Source organism: Ixodes scapularis, unplaced genomic scaffold (genome assembly GCF_016920785.2).
Source record: "Ixodes scapularis isolate PalLabHiFi unplaced genomic scaffold, ASM1692078v2 PGA_scaffold4__175_contigs__length_147842914, whole genome shotgun sequence".
In the NCBI taxonomy this organism is placed as follows: Eukaryota; Metazoa; Arthropoda; class Arachnida; order Ixodida; family Ixodidae; genus Ixodes; species Ixodes scapularis.
The window spans coordinates 57518299-57544223 of NW_024609879.1; the positions used below are offsets into that span (position 1 = coordinate 57518299).

Below are 25925 nucleotides of genomic sequence, written 5' to 3' on the forward strand. Positions count from 1 at the left end.
TCTTAAGTACTACGTTGAAACAGTTGAGTCCGTTGAGTCCTGATTGCAGCAGTGCCCGTTGGATTCATATAACTCAGCTGTGGCGTGTCTGGATCGACTCAAATATGCAGAGGTTTACATACAGGTGTTTTGATGAAGCAAAATACTGCTTCCTTTTTGGATTTTAAATAAAACGCTCCTCAAAACGAGCGACGACAAGCCTTCAGCTGCGCGTGGACTGCAATTTGTGGCATACGCTTCTAGTTAACTTATCTGGCCCGACGTGGCGTGTTCAACTTCTACTTTTATGCGGTGTGTGACTTCCAGCCAAAGTGGAATGTGTGCGACGTGAATAAAAGAGAAAAAAAAAAACACATCAACTTCAAATATATACATAAAAACATATAATGAGAATGTAGCGGTCGCAACATACTGATAACTTTATCATATTTCGTTACAGTTTCAGGGCGATACTGCTATCAAACCAAGATCGCCAGCACTTCTAAATAATTTCGTAGAAATCATCGCTTGAATTTTTATAGTTCTTATAGTTGTCTTGGAGTGCGAACTACTTAGGTACAGTTGGCAGTGTAAGTTTGCGGCGCGCAGGAGTGTCAGATGAAATGACTGGCTGCGCCTTTCGATGGCGGGCGGAAGCTCTCACGCTTTGAGAATGCGCTTCCTTTCGTGCTCGCAGTCATGTCGTTTGCACTCGCATCCTCCAGACGTTCACGAGATAACCGAGACCGAAAAAAGAAAGGTGCCGCTTTTACAGGCAGCATGCCGCGCGTTTGCATCAGCCACCGTGATGGGTCAACGCGCTGTGAGAAGGCGTAGGCAGTCTTTTTCGGCTGGTGTTCCCGTGCCCCACAAAACGTTGTTGCGGTTTCTACCTTCAGATGTAACAGTGATGTCAGTGAACACAGGCAGAAAACATATGCTATTGTTAGTGACTGATTTTGTACCAGACGTATCAAAGAATCGATTGTCAGTTTATGTATTCCAGGCACGTAATTTTTCCACGTTGGTTCATATCCACTTTCCGCCTGGTGCAATGTTGTCACAAATAAAAAAGCAGATGAATTTAGAACAAAAGATAACGCTTAAATAGGTGAAGTTTCACCTACAAACTTAAATTGAAGCTGAGGCGGTTTTAGACACGAGAAACAACACCCGAAGCTAGTTAATGAGAACTCAGCCATGACGAATATCACATTCGTTTCGTCATTTTATGCGCGGATTTACGAGAAAAGTGCCTTCAAAGTAGAGCTGAAGCCACGCCCCTTCGAAGCAGACAGAAAGGGGGAAATTACGAAGCCCGTCAGCCGACGTCACAAAAGGTGCGGCTGGTGGACGCTAGAGTTCCTCGATATGCTCCCCCGAAGGGGGAGAGCACAGTTGCGCATTTGTTTTCCCCGCGCCGCCACGCCGCTATTCGCCGAGAACCATCACGTGAGGAGCAAAGCATCGGGCGCCGTGCAAGAAAGCCACCTTTACGGTCGCTCCGCCGACGTTGCTCGCGCCCCGGCGTATGTTCCCCTGCTTTCGCCCTCCTTCTCCTCCTCTCCTGTTTTCCATGCGTGGTGCCGCTATTCGCCAAATTTGGTCACGTGAGGAGCAAAGCATCCAGCGCGTGCGGGAAAGCCGGCACTACGGCCACTCGCCGAGGCTGAATGCGCAACTCTGCTACCGTAGGTAGCTATATATAGGAACTCTAGTTGACCCCGCCGCGGCTGGCCGCGGTTCCTTCGTAGGCTGATCTATACTGACTTTTCGAGCCGTTGTCGTTCTGCTGCTGCATTGCGCTTGCTTTTATCCATTTACCGTTCGTCTGACCCAATCGCCTGACGTGTTGATGGTTCTCTTGTTTGATCACGGGTTCGCGGAAGTCTCGTGGCACTGTACCAACTGACGCGTGGTGTTGCCGAAACCGTACTCATCTGTAGCCGTCGACTTGCCCGAACAACGCTCGTCGCTGTGGTTCTTCCCACTTACCTCCATTTTCACTCAGACACCAAGATTTAAAAAAAATGGTCCCCGTTATGCAAACACGAGTTTGGGCATTTACATAATTTTTCGTTCGCGACGTGTTTGGGACGGCGCATATCAAAACCATGTACGTATGGGTTTGGGTGTGAAGAAGGCTTGCCTGAACCTGACGCTGTGCCGACCATAATTGAAGATAAGAAGGCAATTCAGTGCATTGAAAGGCACATGCAAAGAGGATACAAAACTAAATAGGAAGTTTAGGTAGACTGTTCTAGAAAAAAATTATTACGTGATTAGAATTGCGCTGTGTGCTGGAAAAGCAGCAGTAATGTAGCCAAACAGCAGGTTTCCACTGGCTCTTTTGTGGCAACTGCCTTATAATAGTGTTTTATTTTTGGTTTCTTATATCATAGAACTGTCCTTGTTTCCCGGACCGATTACTGTACCCAAGATTGTTTTATTTTGCTTTTATTCTACTCCGCTATCCAGTCACTTCGGAGAGGACGGCTTGATGTAATAAGTGGTCAAGCAATTCATCATCCGATTTTCACGGTGCAACTTGTTTTAAAATGGACTGGCTGGGGTTTGATTCCCGCCAGCGCTTGTCCTTTTAATATTTATTTTGATTGCGTGACTGGAATTTTTTCAGATTACTCGAGAATCGTGTTGTAACTTGTTTGTTCGAGCGCGAAAACTTTAAGATACCCACGCGCTTACGAACAGAGCTACGCATGGCTGCTTAAGTCAGTCGTCCTTCAGCCGCCGACAAAGTATGTCTGTTATTTTATGTCTCTCGGCACAAGTTCGCAGCGTTAAACGTTCATTTTAAGATTTACCAATCGCGTTTATGTTTCTATTCGTGACAATATGTTGCGACGAGAAGAAAATGGTACTTACCGCATTGCGCGTAAGCGTCCAGCTATCCACGGCGACGCGAGCAATGGCGGTGCGGGCACGACATCACGACATATGCACAATCGGGCTAAACCAGAAACCAAAACTCTTCGTCGATAGTCTCCTGCTCCCGGCTTGCACCTGAACCACTAGGGGCGCTGGTATTTTGCGTAATGCCCATTCATGGCTGTGCGAGTTTCTCAAGACATCTGAGATCAAGCCCGTTTTTTTTCAAGATGGTTTGTTTTGGGTGACTTGAAGAATTTTTTGCATTACCGATTCGCTTGAAACAGAGAGACTAGGTACGGGCAAAGAGAAAGACTGGCCAAAACACGTGTTCCGACAGATTATGTCGTATATAAATCCTAAGCCAGAGCATTGTTCTCTGAGCTGCATGGGCTGGGGAGGCCCGTACGCTACGATGTTTAGGAACAACGCTTGCTCTTACACATTCAATGCACATACAAGTTACCCAGTAAATACATAAGTGATCATTCTTTCAGTGGTTAAAATTAAACCTTCTGTCAATCCACAAAGGAGAGTAGTGGGGCATAGGCAAACAATGGGTGTGAACCTGTTGTCATCTGCAACAGTTGCTCTTGCAGAGGTCGTGTGTAGATGCACTTCCAGCATGCTCCTTGGTTCTTGGCAAAAGGTTTACTGTTCGAACAAGCCTTTGCATAATCGTTCAGCTTTGGGTACTAGGGAAAAACTAGTTTTCATTTGCTTCCTCAAAAGTTAGCAGGCACCATAGATATGTTATTATAATTGGTTGCTCCTTTGTGAACAAGTGAATAATCGAGATGAGACAATGTTGCAGATTGGAAAGGGGGAAGGGGGGAGGGGTTGGTATTACCATAATATCCTTTTCCAGTTTCGAATCTACAATAACCAAAAATTCATTTGATTTAAATATTCAAGTTTTTGTTATAGGTTTTACATTCATTGGTCCCTTCTTTGCTTGAGTAAGTTGGTTTTGATTTTTTTTTTGGATATCTCTAAACTGCCGATAACTTTGGTATACCTTGTAAGCTTTAGAATGAAAGAAAGAGAGAACGGACAAGCACAAGCCTGCAAACGCATTTGAAGGTTTGTAGTTCTGTGTGCCTACACCCTCTTTTACTCGTGCTTCAGGAATTAATAATTTAGTTTTAAACCATATCTCTCGCGTCAGCTTTTGCTGCTAAGCTCGGTTACCTCTTTATTAAAGTCGTTAATACCTTTCTCGACTTGTCCAATATTAGCGCTCAAGGAACAGATGAATTCGCCTATACTGGCAAACTAGTCATGGACATATTTGCGATATACATTTTTGTTTATCCCGAGGGGATATACATCTAATTCACTGATGAAGTTCGCAAAGACTAGAAAAGAATGAAGTTCGTGAAGAAGGGCAAGTAGCAGAAATTTCAAATAATATAAAAAAACGAACTTCTAAATGCATAATTGTGTCGTTATAGAAAGTTCTTACCCTATCGCTACCAATACCAAAAAGTTCGAAGCAGATCTAGAAATCGCTCGTTTTAAACGAGCAATATGTTTAACGTATCTAACAAACTCACATCTCTAGAAATCACGCCTAGCCGGTTGAAGAAACAACGAGGGTTGCACTGTTATCGAAGCTTTACTCCAAGAAAGGCCCTTTTTTGCGCTACAAACCTTCTTGAAGAACATCCAGGGGTCACCGGCAGCGGTCTGTAAATTGAAGATATATTTATGTGTCAGCATCTCTTGACCACCTCAAAAGTTTGCGCAAATTTTGCTCGATTGTCTGCACTTGTGTCCAAGTCTTACTTTATGAATATTTATACTTTTACATAAGATGACTTCGTAATGTCATAAACGACTCTAGCTTCGTGTTATACCCCATGAATTTTATTCTAAAAAATAAAATCGACATTATTATGAGTATTATTTAGTACTTTATATTTGTTTGAGTGATGAACATACTACTAATGTAGATAAGAATTGCTTTCACTGTGAATCGCAAATCGAACGTCCAAATGAATTGAAAACGTCCGACAGATTCTGGAATGGGATTAACAGGCCCACTAATTGGACATTGCCAACTCTTGTACGTAAAGTTTCAGAATTATATTCATGTAATTGTTTGCTTTTCCGAATCTGTTCGTACAAATGCATATTGATATAGAGTACGCACACCAATATTTGCATAAGGGTTGGAATTGGGCCATAGTGTTGTCGATGGCAGCATTAGATTGTCTAATGGAGGAAGCATTATTAAGGAATCGGGAGTGCTATCTTACAGCAAAATGAGATTTCTGTTTGTTACAAATGTGCGTGTTCGCTGGAAGTACAGAGCGTAAACTAAACCATTATTTGTAACGTGTAAAAATGAGCAAACTAAGCAGAGAATGCAACCCAACGCAGTCTGTTGTTTTCTATTGTCGTTCAATGTCTTCGGCTGCGGTGGAGGCAGAGCATCGGGCCCCCGCTTTTCTCGAAAAAACACTCGGTTCTTGGTGAGACTACATCACTGTATCCGCGGCAGTGTTCAAAAGGAGATTGCACACTTAGTAATTGTAGCGTGAACAGAAGGAAGTAGGCTTCGGTCCTAAGGTGGTAATCTTTGATTGCTACAAAATAGGGTTTCTTTTATATCGACATGAATTCAATATATATATATATAAATATATATTCCGGCCTTCCTGGCGAAGACGGGACTCCAGCCGAAACGTCGAAGAATAAATCGTACGTTGTTGCTGTTTTCACCAAGGGTTTTTTCTTCTCAGTTATATATATATATATATATTATATACATATATATATATTATATATATATATATATATATATATATATATATATATATATATATATATATAAATTTAATTATATTATATAAATATGAATAATTAAATGTAATTATGTTAACAAATCAACGCGTATATATATAAAATAATGGCGGAGCCAGGATTTGAACAGTGGGCCTCCCAATGTCCGGTCGGGTGTGTAGAGGTTAGTAAACCCGACCGTACATTGGGAGACCCAGAGTTCAAATCCTGCCTCCGCCATTATTTCGGGTTTCGGAGGGTTCCTGAAAACTTTAATTCTTTGATTCATTGGATTAAGTACGGTTCATTCATCTGCATATGTTCGTTTAAATCCTCCTCGGAGGGCGCGCGACAGCTCGAGCTGAACCCGGCAGTTCCAAATAAAAGCCGACCGCCAGAGACTGTCTACTCCTTCAACAACAACACCGCAACATTTTGGTGGAAGTGCGTCCCCTGCGCCTCTTCGCTCACTAACCACAACGCTTCTCCGAAGTCTGAGGCAGCTTGCCCTAACAATGTCTCGAGGTGAGGCGTCAGGCACTCAAAATCTCCGTGCTGGCTCCGTCCCCTACCGACAGCGAGACCCTCCCACCTTCGGTGGCTTCGGAAGCGATGACGTGGATGACTGGCTCCGCAACTCAGAATGCCTGGGACAACACCCTAAAATTGGCCGATGTGGTTTTATACCTACGTGACACCGCCAAGGTATGGTTTGACAACCACGAAGATCAGATAGCCTCGTGGGACGCATTCAAGACCCGTCTATCAGATGCCTTTGGATGCCCTTCCAGCGAACACAGGACGCGACCCGCAAGCTTGCGACCCGCGCTCGGTCCGGACTCGAGACAACCACGGCTTACATTGAAGACATACTGGCTCTGTGTAAACGCGCGAACCCGGCGATGCCTGAATCAGAAAAAGTCAGCCACATCATGAAAGGGATTGCAGAAGACGCATTAAACATACTGATTTTTCAGAATCCAACCACAGTAGCAAGACTCCAGGAACAGTGCCAGCGATGGGAAGCGCTTAGGAATCGGCGCATTTCAGGAACAGAAAGCATCACTCGCCTCCAGAATTGAGTCGCGTCATCACCACTTTTTTCGACCGGCGACATCGCTTCCCTCATTTAAACAATAATCTAAAAAGAGCTCGCCGCCTTGACTCCCGCTCCTCAACGAAGCTTATCAACAGAGGCACATCTTACCCCTGACGAGTTACAAACACTCATTCGAACTGAGTTGTCTCAATTTTCACCTCCTCCCGTCTGGACCACATCTTTACCTCTATTAGCGACCACCCTACCACTCGACGCAGTATGCGCTACGTCTCCGGCACAATATTATCAGCCCATCACGATGTACCATTCTGACCCTCGAACACCTTTTTTTCGGCCTTACACTGAACAACGACCTTGGGCTCCTCCAGTGGTTCCTCCGAACTACTTCACGGACCGTCGACAAACTTGCTTCTACTGTGCTATACCAGGTCATATTTCACGCTTCTGTCGCCGTCGGCTATCGGACACTGCAAGAACCGCATCTAGCTGCCGGCACTTTACGCCATATGAATACAGCCGGCCCTACAACCAACCTAACGAGCTTGATGATCCCCGCTTCGGTCAACAGCAGCACTCGTCATCTCCTTCCAACCGTGGTCGCAAACACCGCAGCCCCTCACCCGCATACCGGCAGTCCTCCCCTCTCCGTGGGCAGTCCACCTTTCCAAAAGCTTTCCTCGATGAGAAAAACTAAATGAGGCCGCTAAAGGGGGTACGGCTGCTTCTTGGTTTCCTCGACATCCCCCACCGACTGTGTCTTCATCTAATTTAATTGACATAATCATCAAAAAGGTGAGACTGGCAGCACTTGTTGATACTGGAGCATCAATTTCAATAATTAGCGAGAACATTCTAAAAACGTTAAAGCTTTTTACTACACCCTAGGACGGTGGCAGTCTCCGTGGTGCCAACACGTCCCTGATATATACTCTTGGGCTAGTTTCCGTTGAAATTTCTATCGATAACGAGCCTCATCGCCATTGCTTTGCTGTCTTGGACAATTGCACACACGACATAACTTTAGGATAGGATTTCTTAGCCAACCGACGTGCACTTATTGACTGTGGCACACGCACACTTCTCCTCGGCTAAGATGCGAATGACGCTTCCACATCTAGACAACAATGTGTACCTTTCCGCGCAGTGAATCACACACGGATAACACCATTTACTGGCGCTATTGCACAATTGGCAGGATCTGTGACGGACGACACCTACGTGCTGGAACCAAATCGCGAAGTGTTATTTCAGAAGGGACTTGCTTTACCCATGACAATTATAACGTGTACTGCGGCGAAAACCACCTTTTTTATAGCAAATACCACTAACATTGCACAAGACTTGTCGGCTGGTACCTGCGTGGCGTTCACAACAATTAACAGCATAGAGTATGTAAATACTGTCAGCTATCATACTGTAACTCTCACATCTCATTTGAATGATCACCATGCCTCCTTCAAGTTGCTTCGGAAAAACGTTAGCACTGATTTGCCACCAGAGCAGCAGGATACCCTATACAAGCCATTATGCTCCGTCATTGACATTTTTGATTTTAACTCATGGCCTCTGGCTCAAACATCTGCCGTCAAACACACTATCGATACTGGAACAAAAAAACGCATACGCAGCCGTCCGTATCGAGTTTCACGTTCAGAACGAGAAGTCATCCAGAGGCATGTGAGTGACATGTTACAGCAAAATATAAGTGAAGAATCCGCAAGTCCCTGGTCTTCTCCCGTAGTGATTGTGAAAAAAAAAAAAAAGTTGGCACATGGCGTTTTTGTGTTTAGTACAGACGACTCAACAAAATTACAAAAAAAAAGATGTTTATCCCCTTCCCCGAATTGATGATGCCCTTGATACGCTACATGACGCCAACTATTTTTCGTCGATTGACATGCGCTCGGGCTACTGGTAAATTAGCGTTGACAAAAAAGATCGAGAAAAGACAGCGTTCGTATCACCCAATGGACTTTACCAGTTTCGAGTCATGCCTTTTGGCTTATGCAATGCTCCTGCAACTTCCGAACGTATGATGGATTCGCTACTCCGCAGGTTGCGCTGGACAACACGTCTGTGTTACCTGGATGACGTTGTCGTATTTTCGTCTACTTTTTCCGAACATCTATCTCGATTGACAACTGTTTTAGAATGCTTCCGAAACGCCAGCCTTCAACTTAACTCTAAAAAGTGTCTTTTTGGTACACGAGAAATAAAAGTTCTTGCACATGTCGTCAGCCGTCACGGAATATCACCAGACCCAGAGAAACTCCGCGCTGTTACCGACGTTTTACGCCCCGCAACAGTTAAGGCACTCCGTTCATTCCTTGGACTCTGTTCATATTTCCGACGATTTATTCGCATATTTGGTGCCATTTCTGCTCCATTAAACTCTCTCCTCAAAAAAGATTGACCGTTCGTGTGGTCTCAAGATCAAGAGGATGCATTCGCAACCCTGAAGACCGCATTGACCATCAAGCCAGTCTTGTCACATTTTCACCCTGCTCTAGATATCGAACTTCACACCGATGGTAGCGGTCATGGACTTGGTGCGGTACTGATGGAGAAGCAAGACGCTCACGAACAAGTTATCGCATATGCAAGTGGAACTTTGTCCAACGCAGAGATGAATTACGCCATCACTGAAAAAGTATGCCTTGACATAATTTTGACAGTCAGCAAGTTTAGACCTTATATATTTGGACGTCCGTTTAAAGTGGTTACTGACCACCACGCTCTGTGCTGGTTATCAAACTTGAAAGATCCTTCTGGACGTCTGGGACGATGGTCACTGAAACTCCAAGAATACGACGTCTCCATATTCTATAAATCGGGGAAACAACACGACGCGCCTTACTGCTTATCTCGGAGTCCCATCTCACCCTCCCCAGAAACTCCCTCAGCTGCCGTTGACACAATAGCTTTGACCTCTAGTTTGGATTTTGCTCTAGAACAAAGGAGAGACCCACACTTACAACAGATTTTCCACTGTCTGAACAAAACCCACCTTACCCGCCACGAACAACGGCTAGTTGGCCTCTACACAATGCAGAATGACGTACTACTGTATCGTCGCAACTATGACCCACATGGTCCTACTCTGCTCTTTGTCGTTCCAAGACATCTCCGACCTGATATCTTAGGTACTCTACATGATGACCCCACAGCTGAACACCTGGGCTTCATTAAAACTTATATGCGTGTGCGCAATACCTTCTACTGGCACGGCATGTACCTCGACATCTCCAAGTACGTAGCATCATGCGTCCAATTTCAGCGACAAAAAAGTCCAACGACCGCACAAGCTGGACTTCTACATCCTCTCGATCGACGTCACTGCCCATTTGAACGCATCGGTGTCGACCTGTTGGGGCCCCTCCCTCTTACACACAACGGTAACCGCTCGGTCATTGTTGCCATGGACCATTTGTTACGTTATGCAGAGACCGCTGCCTTACAGTCCGCAAGCTCAGACGAAGTCGCCACATTTCTCTTACACAATATCATTTTGCGACACGGCCCCCTTCGTCACATACTGAGCGATCGAGGAACGGTATTTCTTTCCCAGGTGATACAAAAACTATTACATCTTTGTGGAACCATTCATAGACCCATAACAGCATATCATCTACAAACAAATGGCTTGGTGGAACGTTTCGATCGCACCATTGCCGATATGATTTCCATGTATGTCCAGTCTGATTAACGCCAATGGGATGCTGTTCTTCCGTTCGTTACTTACGCATACAACACTGCCGTTCAAGACACTCATGGCTATTCTCCATTTTACCTCCTCCATAATCTCCCTCCAACCACATTCTTGGACACGTTCTCACCTTACCGTCAAAATGACGAACTTCCCGACACTGAAGCACATCTCGTGTGTCGTGCTGAAGAAGCGCGCCAACCTGCCCGGCTACGCACATGTACATCCCAGCAACGCCAATGCCGACGGTATAACAAGGCTCACCGCCCTGTTTCATATGAAATAGGTGACTTTGTTTTGCTCCGAACACCTCAGCGTCACCAGGGCTTGGTGACCAAGTTCCTCCACCGCTACATCGGCCCGTACGTAGTCGTGCGCAAGCTATCCGACCTTTCATACCACGTGCAGCAACAGCAAGACACTACTGACCGACGCCGAGCAGCCTCCGATGTAGTCCACGTCGGCCGCATGAAGCCCTACACCCCCCGACCCACCCCATGAACCACCACCACCCTCGTTACAAAAAAAAAAAAAAAAAAATATATATATATATATATATATATATATATATATATATATATTGTTAATTGCGGTCGGGACGACCGCGAAACAAAAGGGGGGGGGGGGGGGTAATGTTACATAGATGAAGAAAAAGTGCGCGCCAGGCAATTGGCTAGGGAGCGCGACAGCTCGAGCTGAGCCCGGCAGTTCCAAATAAAAGCCGTGCGCCAGAGACTGTCTACTCCTTCAACAACACCGTAACAATATATATATATATATATACGCGTTCATTTGTTTACATAATTGTCTTTATTTGTGGCTTTCGGGGGGCCAATAAAATAGAAATAGATTAATACCCACTTGATTTTAATGTAGTGCTCATCGAAAAACAAAACGGACCAGCGCCGCGCATGGCCTCGCTTGGGTAAGTGCCTATAACTCGCTCCAGTAGCGTATGCAGTTAGTCGGATGTATACGGTCAGCATATACAGCTATTCCGGCTTAGAGTAACATAACGGATCCGCAATTTGGCTGATCGCGTAACCGCTAGAGTCACAGTATCTGCGCGAGGCCATGCGTCCATCTATAGTGAACGGGCAGGAGAGAGGTCCAGGAATTCTGCAGCGGGAGCTTTCGTCGCACATACGTTCCACGATTGGAGCTGCGGTACTCCAGCACCGCCGTGCACAAAAAGAATCTGTTGATTTCTGAATATCTTGGCCCGGTCTCTAGCTGATACGTTTGCGGGAAGGTTTAAGCAGTAAGATACAAAGATGGAGAATATCTGCAGAATCTTCTTTTTCATGTTGTCCCAAAGTGAAGTTCAGAGGGAAAAGAGGCAGAACACGCAAGTGTTGTGTGAAATAAAATATTTATCTCGTATCTCTGGGGTTGCCCAAAGGGAAAATTACGATTAGTCAAAGACGTGCCGCTATTTCTAAAGTGAGTGACGTCAGATGTTTACTACGTGACTAAAAAAAACGTGTTTGTCAATGTAGTATGCTATTGCTACAAGCAAAGCCTAAAACATAAGTATTTTGTCAAACGATAACCAAAAACGGCTATATCGAAACGATGTATTCGTGTATGCGAATGCAACTATACTTTAGTCTTTTTTTTGTTTACTACTGCTATGTTTGGGTATTATATTATAGTATGCATTTTATATCCACTATAGTGAATCGAAAGTTGTAAGCCTTCTGGCCGTTTAGATATTGAGGTTATCTGACCTTTGTATTACGGATCCTTGCGTTCCACTACTGCGTGGTGTTTACCTAGTTCGCATAGCAGGCATATTGTGGTAAGCCGTCATAAGTTGTCATAACACACTCAGTTGCACTCAAACAGAAATGCCTGTGCCACATATTGGGATTCTGTGATAGCGCTAATGGCGTTTGAGGATGCCATAAGAAGTCCGTAGATGAGTCATCCCCATTCTTCGACGGTGCAGCTTCTGTGGTAGCGGTCGGGCTACGGGAGGATGTTTGGCGCTGCTTGAGCCGACCAGCATCTCGGCAACGAAGGCGACAATGGCGAGTCCCAAGACCATGGCCCAGAGCACGAAGCTGGCCTGTGTGTCCTTGAGGGTTAGGTCATTGGCGGAATGGCCGCCCCCTTGCCGCACGCAGCGCTGCCAGTCGCCGAGGCTGTCCGTCATCCATTTGTTCACCAGACCGCTCTCGTACAACCAAGTGATTCTAAAATATCGACAAAAAACAGAAAACATTGGAAAAGTGCAGTGTCTACGTAGGGAATACATGTTCTACGTCATATATGTAAGGTAGATGCACAATAGCATTATATATGGTCACAGAGGAACTCGAAGCCTCATAAGATGTGGGACAATACTCAAGGAATTGCAACATACTTGTGTAACAGAAAAACCAAGACAATTTATATACTTTTCAAATATATATTTTTATATATATTATATAAATTCAAAAATATGTTTTTAATTTATTGCACCTGCTTAGTCCAAAAACAAGGGGGTGTATGATCTAAAATAAATTCCCATGCAATATCAATCGAAGTATATCATATCGCCTCTCTGGTTTGTTATTAGTTTGGCAGGAACCACGAGGTTATTAGATAATGGACTTTATTTTCTCCGCACAAAACCTAGTCTATATATTGGCGCCATTTATATTAACTGCCCTTGAAACGAAATGAACATCAGACACACAGGCACGAATGTGCTCGTTATGCGTAGTTCAAAGTAATAAATAACTTAATACAACAAGCAGAGACCCATGTCAATAATAATAATAATAATAATAATAATAAAAATAAATTATTTTTTATGAAGCATGGTGGAGCAAAGTGTAAAAGCCTGAAATGAGGCTTGACCAGCCCTCGGCCCCATACATTAACCTTGCAAAAAAAAAATATATATATATATGTATATATATATATATATATGCACGAGATTACAAGACAGTTATTCATCACCTAAACAGATGGCATGCACAGTCGTTGCAGACAGAAATCCGAAAAACACAAAAACAGTGCTTTCTATATAGCATAAATAAATTTAAAGAATCATTTGAGTGGGGAAGGTAAATCACTGCTACATATAAAGAGAACGCCAAGCCTTGAAGGAGATAGTGTCAATGCAAATTTCTGTTTCTAGAAGGAAATTTATCAGTTTTGGTATGGTATATCGCAATATTTGCCTACCATAGTTAGAGTAACAGTAGACAACCTTCCAATACTCCATGTGTCTAGTAGGGTGAACGTGTAGATTTGGTGTCAATGCCGCTTGAGTTGACATTGATTTATAATGTTTCCTTTTTTCTGATTTTAAATTCAGAATTAATCTGTATTCATAAAGGCTATGAATTTTTAATAAGCTAAACTTCTTAAACTAACTGCCTGGAATAAGGGGCGCAGCTCCATATGTTTCAGATTTGTCATTCTTCGCTCTTAAAACGTTCGAATAACTTGTCTATACATTCAAGTGGTTCTTAGGCAACACTAAATATGAAAGGATGATCGTCTGTGTCAGCGCACCGCATCTGGTAGCTCGTGAAAAGAAAACTACGGCTGCTTAACCGACGGATCTATGCTATATTCCTCACCCCTGCCCCTCTTTATGTAAATGAGCATTCTACCGGCGTGCCGTTGTATATTACTACAGCGTGATGAACGTTAAAGGGTGCCAGGCTAGCTGTAGTACAATACTACCAAATGTATCATCTAATGTTCGGACATCACAATTCTTTTGGGGCTGACTAGCTTCTCGCTGTCTAAACATACACACGACACAATTACTTTTAGGCAGGATATAACGTAAGTTTGTTCCGGTAATCTTGTCGCTGCTCCTTTTCGGACAAACACACAAAAGTGGATTTAAACAATTTGCAAGTGGGGTTTTGTGGCGAGTCCGTTTGTAATGATTAAACTGGGGTATTTTTTTAGTTTAAAGATCAGCGATAATTTTAAACGAGCAAACTATAAATGAGTTTAGAAAGCTACTCAATGTTTAGATTGACGCTGAGAGATTCATTGGGCCGTGACACCCCTGTATAATGTTTCCAGAATAATGTTTTAGATGCAGAAAACATACGATCATTATGACGGTGCAGAGTTAAGGGCCAGGTTCCTTGACGCTAATCAGCATCATGAAAATTTCGGCAAGGTAGCCAAGTGGTGTCTGCCTGAAAAGAGGAACTCTAAAAGTAATTAAAGATGAGCGTATTCCATTCGCTGGGCACGTTCGGTCACAGTACACGGCGATCACGGACAACAGGTGACTACCTCTTGTTCAACAGATGTCTACAATCTATCACGCGATGCATCTTTGACGATCGCCGCGCGCGGGGGCACCTCACCTGACGTATATTTTGCGATGGAGGGCCCTCGGCATGGCCCTGGAGATGAGAAAGGAGAGTGGGTTCTCGTCGATGTGCTCCCGGGCGAAGTGGAATCCCTGCACATGGTTGCGGCTGCAGAAAGCCGCCATGCGCCACTGGAGGGAGTTGTGGTCCACCATAAGGACGGCCTGCCGTCGGAGCACCTGGATCATGTGCTCATCGCGGAACATATCTTTGCCGAACTGGGATCCGTTCCTCTGCGATACCATCTGCCAAACCCGGCTCAGCTCGGGAGACCTCGACGTCTGTCAACAAGGGCGGAAGCGTCCAAGTTGGTTAGCGCCGCGGTTATGTACTTCATACTTCATACTAAAACCACATCTCCGGCAAATATTATAAGTATCAACAACAACAAAAAAGAGTAACATTCTTGAGACCCTTTCTGGTGTGAAAATGTCTGCCACACTATAATTTGGTCAAGAGACCGCGGGGTCTGTAACCAGGTGAAGAAGAGTGCAAGGGCGTTAGTGGCAGTGCTGCGTTTAAATAATGCTAACGCTGAAACAACGGTGAGCTTCGTTGCTTCACCGCAATTATTAAACTGTATTCACTTTACTGTATATACGGCAGCAGTTATGCAGTATAAATGGTTCCCATAAAAGTTACGTAAAGCTGTACATTCTAATTAATCTCCCTGAAACCATTACGATGCGAAAGCGATCCACAACAAACAGGAACAAAAGATTACATTTTTCTTTAATTATTACTACGTAAATGATAAGTGAACGTAGTGTGTTCCTAAATAATGAATGCCACCCCAATTCATTTTCGACTTCGAAGAACCGAGCTTGTCGATTTTGATCCGGATCAAATTCAGTAATTCGGGTAGTGGTGGACAAAGCTGGCCACTAATTTCGCAATTACTATAAAAAAAAATCCGTCTAAAGTGTGCTAACAGCCAATACTAACCACTTCTAGCGCATGACTCGAAAGGGTTCTGTATTGTTTGTGTCCTGATAAACAAATAGATAACTCATTCTCATGTGTCAATGCTACGCAGACGCCCCTTTCCTTCTCGCTCTCTCTCTCCCCGTATCTTGATATACGGGCGTCAATGCATGTACGCGGGAGAGTGTTCGACCGGTGAAGCGTCCGAGGTGATTTACGCATCAATCCTCATAAACCCAAGTTGTTCTTGCCACTCCGGTGTTGGCCCACTTACAAAACACAACTTTTGGCGACGAACATGGCGAACACATCTACGGACTGATGAACGAATCTACCAGTACAGTCAAGACGGAAAGCTAGTCAGGCGCACAACAGGAATCAATGATTATTCACACGGAAGCATACAGGATGGCCACCATTTGGAAAGTGGAACCTTTTGATGAATCTCAGTCAGATTGGAAGTCATACGAGGTAAAAGTAAACACATTTCTAAGAGTGAATAATATTCCAAAAACCAGCAAAACAGATGCGTTCCTGAGCATTGTGGGTCCGAAAGTGTACAAGTTACTGAAGAGTATGACCACCCCGAACAGCCCTGCTAGCCGTTACTGAAACTGCAGAACGCGTTAGGAGAGCACGTTTCACCCACTCCATCATATATTGCAAAAGGGCGAAGTTTCACAAAACAATGCAGCATGATTCTTAAAGCATCGCGGAGTTCGTGGTGGGCATCAAACAATCTGCAGATAGATGCAACCCTGGAAGAAATTAAAAAGAAACACTCAGACACAAATTAGGTGTGGTTAGTCTCGAATAGACACCCAAAGGAGACGTTTTGTGGAGGATGCGTCTTTTACGTTGCAGAAAGCGGTTAAGATCGCATTATAAATAGAGGCGGCTCCCATGAACGTAACAGCCTGCCGGGATATTCCAACAGCCCAGGAAGAGTTCCGATTGCTTTTTACAGAGGAACGCATTGAACGGGACAGCTCTCCGTGTTCGTGATGTGTCTTGCCTCAACACAATCGGGCGTGCCTATTTCAAACCGCGACGTGTTTTAGGCTCGACCGAGTGGGACATACTCAGAAAGTATGCCACTTTTAATCGACGTCTAGTTCCGACCCCCCAAAGAGCGAGCGGCCATGAAACAAGGCGGAAAGACTTCCGCAAGCATGGCTTCGGCGTGTTCGAGATCGACGAGCCACTGCTTCAGACAACACAAAAGAAGTCGGGTCACGGACCGATATACTTTACAATCTATGTTCAGGGAGTGCCACAAAAGATAGAACTGGACGCTGGAGCAGCAGTATTGGTGATGCCGTACCGGCTTCTTTGGCCATCTTTTCCGAAGATGAATCTAAGACGTACTTCATTGTTGCTTCGTAAGCTCACAGGGGACTGCGTGCACCCGAAGGGGACGGCGACAGCAACCGTGGAGCATCAGTATCAGTCTCGCCACTGCCTCTGAATGTTCTTTCCTGGGAGGGCCCTTCCCCTATTGGAAGAGACTGCCTGCACCACCTTCACCTAAACTGAAGTTACTTCAACCACGTCGACGCTGAAGACCAGCGTACTTTTGAACAAGTCCTGTATGGGCATATTTAGTTTTTTATACGACGAACTCGGCCAGATTCAAAGTGAGCAAAGCTCAACCTTCTATCAAGCCTCAACTTCACCAGAAGCTATACAAAGCTAGGATTAGTACGTTCGCGCTGAAAGAAGAGATGGAGAAATAGCTTGAGAAGCTTGTGGGCCTAGGAGTGATTGAGCAAATAGAGTACAGTCGATTCGCCTCGCCAATTGTTCCGGTGATAAAAAAAATGGCACCGTTCGCGTCTGCGGGGACTATAAAGCATCGATGAACCCGTGTCTAACAACTGACAATTATCTTTTACCCAAGATTGAAGCAATCATTGCCACACTATCGGGAGGACGAATATTCTCGAAAATTGACTTCAGTTGAGCGCACCAGCATGTAGTAATGGACAAGGTATCACGCGAGTACTTTACCCTTAATACCCATAGAGGACTGTTCGCAGTACACCGCCTAGCAATGGAAGTCACGTGGTTTGTAATATTGAAATCACAGCAACACCAGAAAAAAAATAGAACCACGATCGAGGCCCCCGTGCCAGTCAAATAAAAAGCAGCTGAGAACGTTCATGGGCAATGTAACTTACTATGGATTATTTCTACCGGAGCTGCAAACTCTAATATACACACTAAAAGGACTGCTTTGCAAAAATGCGCCATGACTGTGGGGTAAAAAGGGCGATCAGACATTCAAGAAAAAAATATTTTGTTAGTAGATGCGCCGGTGTTGTCACACTATGATCCCGAAGTCCAGTTTAAAGTACTGTGTGATGCCTAATCACACGTGTTGAGGGCAGTACTCGCTAGGGTGAAAATAAATGGTGCCAGATGACAGATTATATTCGCCTCCCGCACGTTATTCCGAACTGAACGGAGCTACAGCTAGCTTGAACGAGAAAAGCTAGCGTTAGTTTTCGAAATCAAGAAATTCCGTTACTATATTTATAGCAGACAGTTCTGCTTGGTGACAGACCACAAGCCTCCGCAAACAATTCTAGGTCGAAAAAGAGGAATACCAAGCATTACTGCAGCTCGTTTGCAGAGGTGGGCTATTACGCTGTCTGTTTTCCGTTACAATCTGATATATTGCCGCGCGCGCAACTTGCCATGTAGGCAGCGCGGTCGTGGCCTAGCGGTTACCGTGCCTGTCTCCGACGTGAAGTGCCAGGGTTCGATTTCTGGGAGCGACGCGTCTTTTGTTTATCTTTGCGGTTTAGTGTTTAGTCAATTCTATAATCTTGTTGTTTGTTCGAGGTGCGAATGTTCTCGTCGCCGAACTTTCTAGGCCAATCGTTCCAGAAGCCAACGCGTGTACATAACGGGCTCCGCATGGCGATCCTCAATCAATCTCTCGTCCGCGTTCGACTCTGCTGTTACGCCGACTTCGACGGCCGCGAGGCTCTGCTGTTATCTTCTGTTTCCTTTTTTTGCGTTTTTGGGCACAAGTTTGCCCCATTAAACGTGTGAGTTTCCCCCAATCATTCTTTGCTTCCTGGCCTGTTCCTTCGTAACATTTTGGTGGATTTAAGGTATTACAACCTATGCTTGTAAACCGTACCACTCCGAAGACACGCCGGCCAAGTGACGTGCTCAGCCCCGGGAGACTACCCTTCGTAGAGGACTCCAATGCCCGAGCAAGCCACCGTACCGAAGGCCAACTCCCGGAATTTGGACCCCTGCCAAAGAAGCCAAAAAAGAGGACCGCGACGATGACTACCCCACCTGTCGTCATCCTTCCCATCACTCCCCGCACTGCGACGCCTTTTCACGGTGAAGCTCACAGGAATATAGATGACTGGCTGCATCATTATGAACGTGTAGCCCGCCTCAACGGATTGCCGGATGATCAGCGCATCCAGAACCTCTCCTTCGCGCTTGAAGGCATTACGAGGCACTGGCTTGAGAAACACGAAGCCTCCTTCACTTCTTGGAAGACATCCGCCGCCGAACTGAAGCGGACGTTCATCAACTACCACCGTCGGCAGCCAGCGGAGGACCTTCTTCGAACAAGAGTGCAGGGCCCCAACGAACGCATTACAAGCTTCGTCGAAGATGTCCTGCTTCTAAGTGCCCGGGCCGATCCGGAGGCCGCCGAGGCGAGACTTCGTGCTCCCATGCGTGGCGTGAAGGGGTAAATTTTCGTAGGATTGGTACGCAATCATTGACGATGGTGAATGGTTTCGTAACCGAAGCGACCAGTATCGAGCGCGTCCTGACTGCCCGAGAAAAGCCACAACCGCCGAATCGCCGGCGTGCCTGCTGCTCCAGCTGTCGCAGTTTTCTTTCTGAACCTGAATACCCGCGGTGTCGACAGCCTTCGGGAGATCGTCCGTGAAGTCGTCTGGGAAGAACTCCGCAAGATACTCCCCGCTGCGGATCGCCCGTTCTTACTGTCGCTCGCCGAGGTAGTCCGATAGGAAGTTCACCGAGCCTTCCAACCTCAGGTTCCGATCAACACGACGACGCCAGAGGAACCGACTTTCAGCTACGCCGCTATGGCCCGACGACCGCCGCAACCTAACCGCCAGGCCACTGCTCCACTCCGACGAGACCGTCCGATGCCGCAGTATCCTCGACGCCAGGAAGGACAAGTCCAGGACGTCCGTCCGGTGCGACCCTCGCCGAGGAAGACTGACGTGTGGAGCACGGCCGATTGACGCCCGCTCTGCCACCACTGCGGGGAAGCCGACCACATATAACGCGGCTGCCCCTACCGTCGACTTGGGCTGCGTGGTTTCTAGCCGTACGACCCACGTCCGAGGTACGGCGAACGCCCTCGCGATATCGAGGAGTACCTCCGACGCTCGCCCTATTCAGTGCCGTGCCGTGAATATCCTCGACATCGCCTGTCCGCCGTGAATATCGCCCGCCATCGCCACGACGCTCAGTGTCTCCAGCGCCCCGACCCCGCCGAGAGAGCCTGTCTCCCCTGCGTCGCCGGGAAAACTAAGTGCGGCAACGCCTGGAGGTGGCGTTGCCGAAGACGACCAAAGTAAAAAGCCTCCAAGATCGCCGGAGCGCTCCCACTGTCCCGAAGCCACGCATTGCAACGACGCTCCTCCAACGGTGCCCAACAACCTAAAAGGTTTTATCGACGGCCACGACGCGTCTGCCTTCGTGGGCACCGGAGCAGACTACTCAGTCTTGAATGGGAGGCTCTGTCGCAGCCTCCGAAAAGTTACGACACCACGGGGACCACAAATTCGAACAGCCGGAGGACACCTTATCACGCCTGTCGGAAGGTGCACTGCTGGCGTCGAAATTCACGGCGAAAGGTGTCCTGTGAAGTTCGTCGATCTACAAGACTGTTACAGAGACGTCATTCTTAGCATGGGCCTTCTCTGCGAACACGGCGCCGTCATCGACCTAGGTGAGAACAAATTGACGCTGTGGACGCCTGTTCCGCCTGCAGAGATACCCCAAACAGCGTCAGCCGCCGTCCAAATTGACGTGAACCACGTGAACCTGCCGCCGCGATTAATTGTTGTCGTACCCGTCGTGACCAATATAGCTACCTGCGGCAAAGTTGTTCTGGAAGGAAACCTTCAATTGCTCCGGGGAAGAGGAATAGGCGTCGCAAGGGGAGTACCTGAACTTTAGGATGGCCGCTCTGTGGTGCTCATCACGAACTTCTGAAAAGAAATGCAACACCTCAAAAAGGTGCAGTTGTGGGCCTCGTCGGGGAACTCCTGGACTCCGCCGAAAACGCCGCGATTACTGAAGAATCTTGACCACCTCAGCAAGACTGTATGTCGCCAGAGCAGCTCGACATTGACCTAAAGCTTCCGGGCCCAAAAAGACGGCAGCTGGCTAACCTCCTCGCCGAGTTCCGTGACTACTTTGCGACGTCTTCGAAAGTTCGCCAAACCACAGTTCCGAAGCACCGCATCATTACCAAGGAAGACGCGCTCCCCGTGCATCAATAACAGTAGAGTCTTCGTAAAAGGAAGGGAGGTAAACCAGGAGCAAGTTCAATATATGATGAACGACGACATGATCCAACCTTCAAGCGGTCTATGGGCCTCCCCAGTCGTACTGGTAAAGAAGAAGGCCGGAACGCTTAGGTTCTGCGTGGACTACCGGCAGGTGAACACGGTGACGAAGAAAGACGTCTATTCACTCCCCCCGCCCCCCCCCCCCCCCCCCCCCCCCCCCATCAGCGACACCTGAGACCGGCTGCGCCACTCTCGATACTTTTCATGGATGGACCTGAAGAGCTGCTACTGAAAGATTGAAGTGGACGAACGGGACCGGGAGAAGACAGCTTTCGTCACGCCGGATGTACTGTCCGAGATTAAGGTGATGCCCCTCGGACTATGCACGGCGCCCCCAACTTTCCAGCGTGTCATGGACACCGTACTGGCAGGACTAAAGTGGCAGAGCTATCTCGTCTACCTTGTCGACGTCGTAGTGTTTTCCGGCGGCTTCGACGAGCACTTGCGAAAACTCCGACCTGTTCTCCAAGCCATAGGGACCGCCGGACTCATCTTCAGGCTGTCAAAGTGTTGGTTCGCCTATGACGAACATAAGGTTCTAGGTCACGTGGTTAGCAACGAAGACGTTCGCCCAGACCCAGATAAGACTCGCGCCGTCCCGTCATGTCCAACGCCGACAGACAAGATGGCCGTGCGAAGATTCCTTGGACTTTATGCCTAGTAATGACGCTTCGTTAGAGATTTCGCAAGAATTTCCGCACCCGTCACAACCTCACGAAGGACGCCGAGAGGTTTGAATGGGCCGAGGAGCAGCAGCAGACATTCGACGAGCTGAAGCGACGACTCAAGACGCTTCCTCTTCTTGGACATTTGAATCAGGATGCGTAAACCGAGATTCACACTGGCGCAAGTAACGCAGGTCTTGGCGCGGTACCAGTTCAAGTACAAGAAGGCACCGAGCGAGTCATCGGCTACGCAAGTCGGACGCTGTCCAAGGCGGAAAGAAATTACTCCACGACTGAAAAATAATAGCTTGCGGTCGTCTGGGCACTCACGAAGCTTGGTCCGTACTTGCACGGAAGCCCGTTCGGCGTAGTCACGGACCACCACTCGCTCTGCTGGCTTGCGAAGCTCAAGGACCCGCCTGGACGCCTCGCTCGATGGAACCTCTGACTACAAGTGTTCAACATGACTGTAGTTTACAAGTCAGAACGCAAGCACAGCGACGCTCACTGCCTGTCCAGGGTCCCTGTCGAAACACCTTCCTGCAGCAACGACGACTATGCCGACGAGTGCTTCCTAGGAGCAGTGAACATAGAGGACATGGCACGACGTCAACGAGACGATCCGAAGCTGCGCGCCTCAATTGAGAACCTGGAAGGGTGCTGGAGTACCGTATCACGTGTTTTCTCACAAGCCTAGCCGACCTTGGCCATTCGACAAGGTGCACTCTACAAAGAGAACTTCGGGGGCAACAACTTGCCGTGGATGCTGGTCATCCCAACCGGCGTTCGAGAGGAGATCTTTCAAGGATGTCACGACGACCCGACGGCCGGACACCTTGGTTACAGCCGGGCCGGGCGTGAAAAGTATTACTTCACCAAGCTCCCCAAAACCGTTCACATCTATATATCCAATCATGTCACGAGTGCTAGCGACGCAAAAAAGTGCCGACGAAGCCGGCAGGTCTCCTGCAGCCAATTCCTCCGCCAACTGCACCATTTCATCAGGTCGGAATGGATCTACTTGTTCCTTTTTTGCCGTCGACCCTGGGAAACCGCTGGATAATTGTTGCGACTGATTATCTCACGCGGTACGCAGAAAGGAAAGCCCTTCCTTCAGGGACAGCTGTTGAAGTCGCCATGCTTTTCATTGAGTTCATCGTCCTCCGGCGTGGCGTTCCCGAAGTTCTGATTTCTGATCGCGGATCGTCGTTCATGGCACAGCAGACCTAAGAAATGCTTCGGCTCAGCCACACAAGCAATCATCGCACCACCCGCAGACCAACGGGCTGACGAAGATACTCAACAAGGCCATCATTGACATGATCTCCATGTAAGTCGACGTGGAGCACAAGACATGGGACGAGGTGTTGCAGTAGGTCACATTTGCCTACAACACGACCGTGCAGGAGACCACCCAGGTGACACACACTTTCAACTGGTTGACGGTCGCAAAGTAACAACAATGCTGGACGCGATGTAAACCCACGAACAGACTGCCGACGGACGCGACGACGCCCATGTGGTTGCCCAATGGACAGAAAAAAAGGAAGTCCGTCAGCTCGCCAGAGTCCAGATTAAATCCCAACTACGTGTTGACACTGGCCGCTACAACCTTCGTCGTAGGGACATCCATGTCCAGCCCGGAGACAGGGTGTGGGTCTGGACACCGATCCGCCGCCGTGATCTCAGGGAGAAACTCCTGAAACAGTATTTTGGACCCTACAAGGTACTTCGTCGGCTTATAGATCTGAACTACGAGATGCTGCTTGATGGAACAAGAACATCATCAGACCGCCCACCACGACCTGATATCGTCCACGTCATGCGCCTGAAGCCGTAATATGATCGATATGACTGTGGATCTTATGTGTTCCAAGTGACTGTTTAGTTTTCCGTTTTTTTTATTTATATTTTTGTTTTGTGCTGCAGTGGCGCAATGCACATTTTAAGGAAGGGACTAATGGCGCCCGCGCAACTTGGCAAGCAGGCAGCACGGCCGTGGCGTAACGGTTACCGTGCCTGCCTCTCACGCGAAGTGCCAGGGTTCGATTCCTGAGAGCGACGCTTTTTGTTTATCCTTGCGATTTTGTGTTCTTGTAAATTCAAGAATCCTGTTGCTTGTTCGAGGTGCGAATGTTCTTGTCGCCGAACCTTCTGTGCCGATTGTTCCAGAAGCCAACGCGTGTACATACAGGGCTCTGTATGGCGGTCCTCAGTAAGTCTTTCTAATCCCTAACCTTGATATAAGGGCGACGCATGCACCAGGGTGAGTGCTCGAACAGCGGAGCGCTCGAGCTGGTGGCCGCATCATGTCTTATGTCATTAAACTCGAGATGTTGTTGCCACTCCGGTGTCGGCCCAATTCTAAGACACAACAGTGTCCTTTTCCAGACGCACTGAACTTACGACGCAACGTGTCAGTGCCCTTTACGCTCAATTGAATAGGTCATTTTTTGCGTCTCGGATCAAACCTGAGTCAAAATGGCCATGGCCATTACCGAGAGGAAGGCCTCATAGTGGGATCCCTTCCAGACGATGGGTCTGAGTCGTCCCTTCGAATATGCGACATCGCGAACACTGTCCACTTGGGCCGGCTCGTTCTTGATGGCCATGCTGGACTTGAGGTGACCGGCAAAGGAGTTGGCGATCACCAGCACCGCCATAAACCAGGTGGTCAGTACAATGCGGCTGGACATCTGGCTACGGTCCTTCGGGGAACCTGGGCAGAGGCACACATAGACTCGTTTAATGTTCTCTCTGATCACTTTTGTCAGGGAATTCTCACGCAATTTGGGAGAAATTCAGCGGTAAAAATTAGCGTGGACGCCACTGTACATCCTTCAACTAGACACGCCACTCGTTTTGAGTTATTTATTTCAGTTTACCAAGCAGCACCAGAAGCATTGTTTCAGGGGAGCCTTCTATAATATAGTTATCTAATGTTAATATTCACAGAATAAACCAGCATATATTATTCCACTGTAGGGTGATTCCACGTCAGTTCATGCAATGATGGTCTTGATCATAATTTAGATATTTTTGTTAAAAGTATATATGAAAGCCATGTTCTTGGGATGAACATTCAGCTATATATGAACCCCGTCAAATTGTTTTCGCTGATATATGAAATAGAGAAGCTCGAGGCGCAAAATTCAGAAGATTTCGCAATGCTAATTTGCACAGTCGTCATTTTTCATCGAATCTTTCACGTCACCATAACTTTTTATTACGTTGTACAAAATATATAAAACACATACACAAAAAGTTCAAAATACCAAAAACAATATTTTTATGAAAAAAAACATGCCATGAAAATGCTTTTTAGAGACATATTAACAATTATTTTGCAAATAAACCATCTTTCATAATACTCATCAAAATATCAAAATTCGCTTTTCTAAATATTCTTTACGAATATATGAAGATAATATGCCCACCCCTAATTGTCTTTTTGGTATTAACGCAGAAATGCGGCTGATTTTTCAAAAATTTGGCAAGATCAGGCGTCGATATTTAAAAAGCTTAATCTTTTAGTGGTTCCTTTAACTCCCCTTGGCACTTTGAAGTGACTTGAACTATTCTATGATGGCAAAAGATTGAGTAACATATAACCTCCGGAAGGGAAAAGGTACGACAAGCCTTCACTAGGAGCGAGCCGGCTTTGTCTTATAGCGTCGCCTTCATGGAAGCGTCAAAAGCTGGAAAGCGGGACTCTGCCGTAGAGAGTGAAAAGCCCTGCTGTTTCGAGCATTGCTTTATCGTTGTGTAGCCATACCCCTGCCCCCTTTACCCACCCCTCAACTCGAACAAGAAACGCCTGCAAACATCACTGCTGGCGGCAGTTACGAATAGTACCTTGAAACCCAAAGCTAAATACGTGAAGAGTCAGTTACTGAAACTAAGGCGAGGGTGGTTGTAAGGGAAAATATCTAGGTCAGTTGGTCAGGAAACATTGCAATCTAAACCCTGAGACGAGGAAATTCAGGAATA

The 25925-nt window shown here is 46.8% G+C and overlaps 1 protein-coding gene across 1 annotated transcript in view; it reads right to left on the reverse strand.

Annotated features, from left to right (window-relative positions):
* Positions 1-12306: 12306 nt before the first annotated feature.
* The window catches only part of LOC121046566 (glutamate receptor ionotropic, delta-1), a 45791-nt gene continuing 32172 nt past the window's right edge, over positions 12307-25925 (reverse strand). The window contains exons 6-8 of the mRNA XM_040500937.2: positions 24434-24654; positions 14753-15039; positions 12307-12619 (exon numbers count right to left, since the gene is read on the reverse strand). Coding sequence (XP_040356871.2) covers positions 12307-12619; positions 14753-15039; positions 24434-24654 — 821 coding nt within the window. The remainder of the gene's footprint in view (positions 12620-14752; positions 15040-24433; positions 24655-25925) is intronic.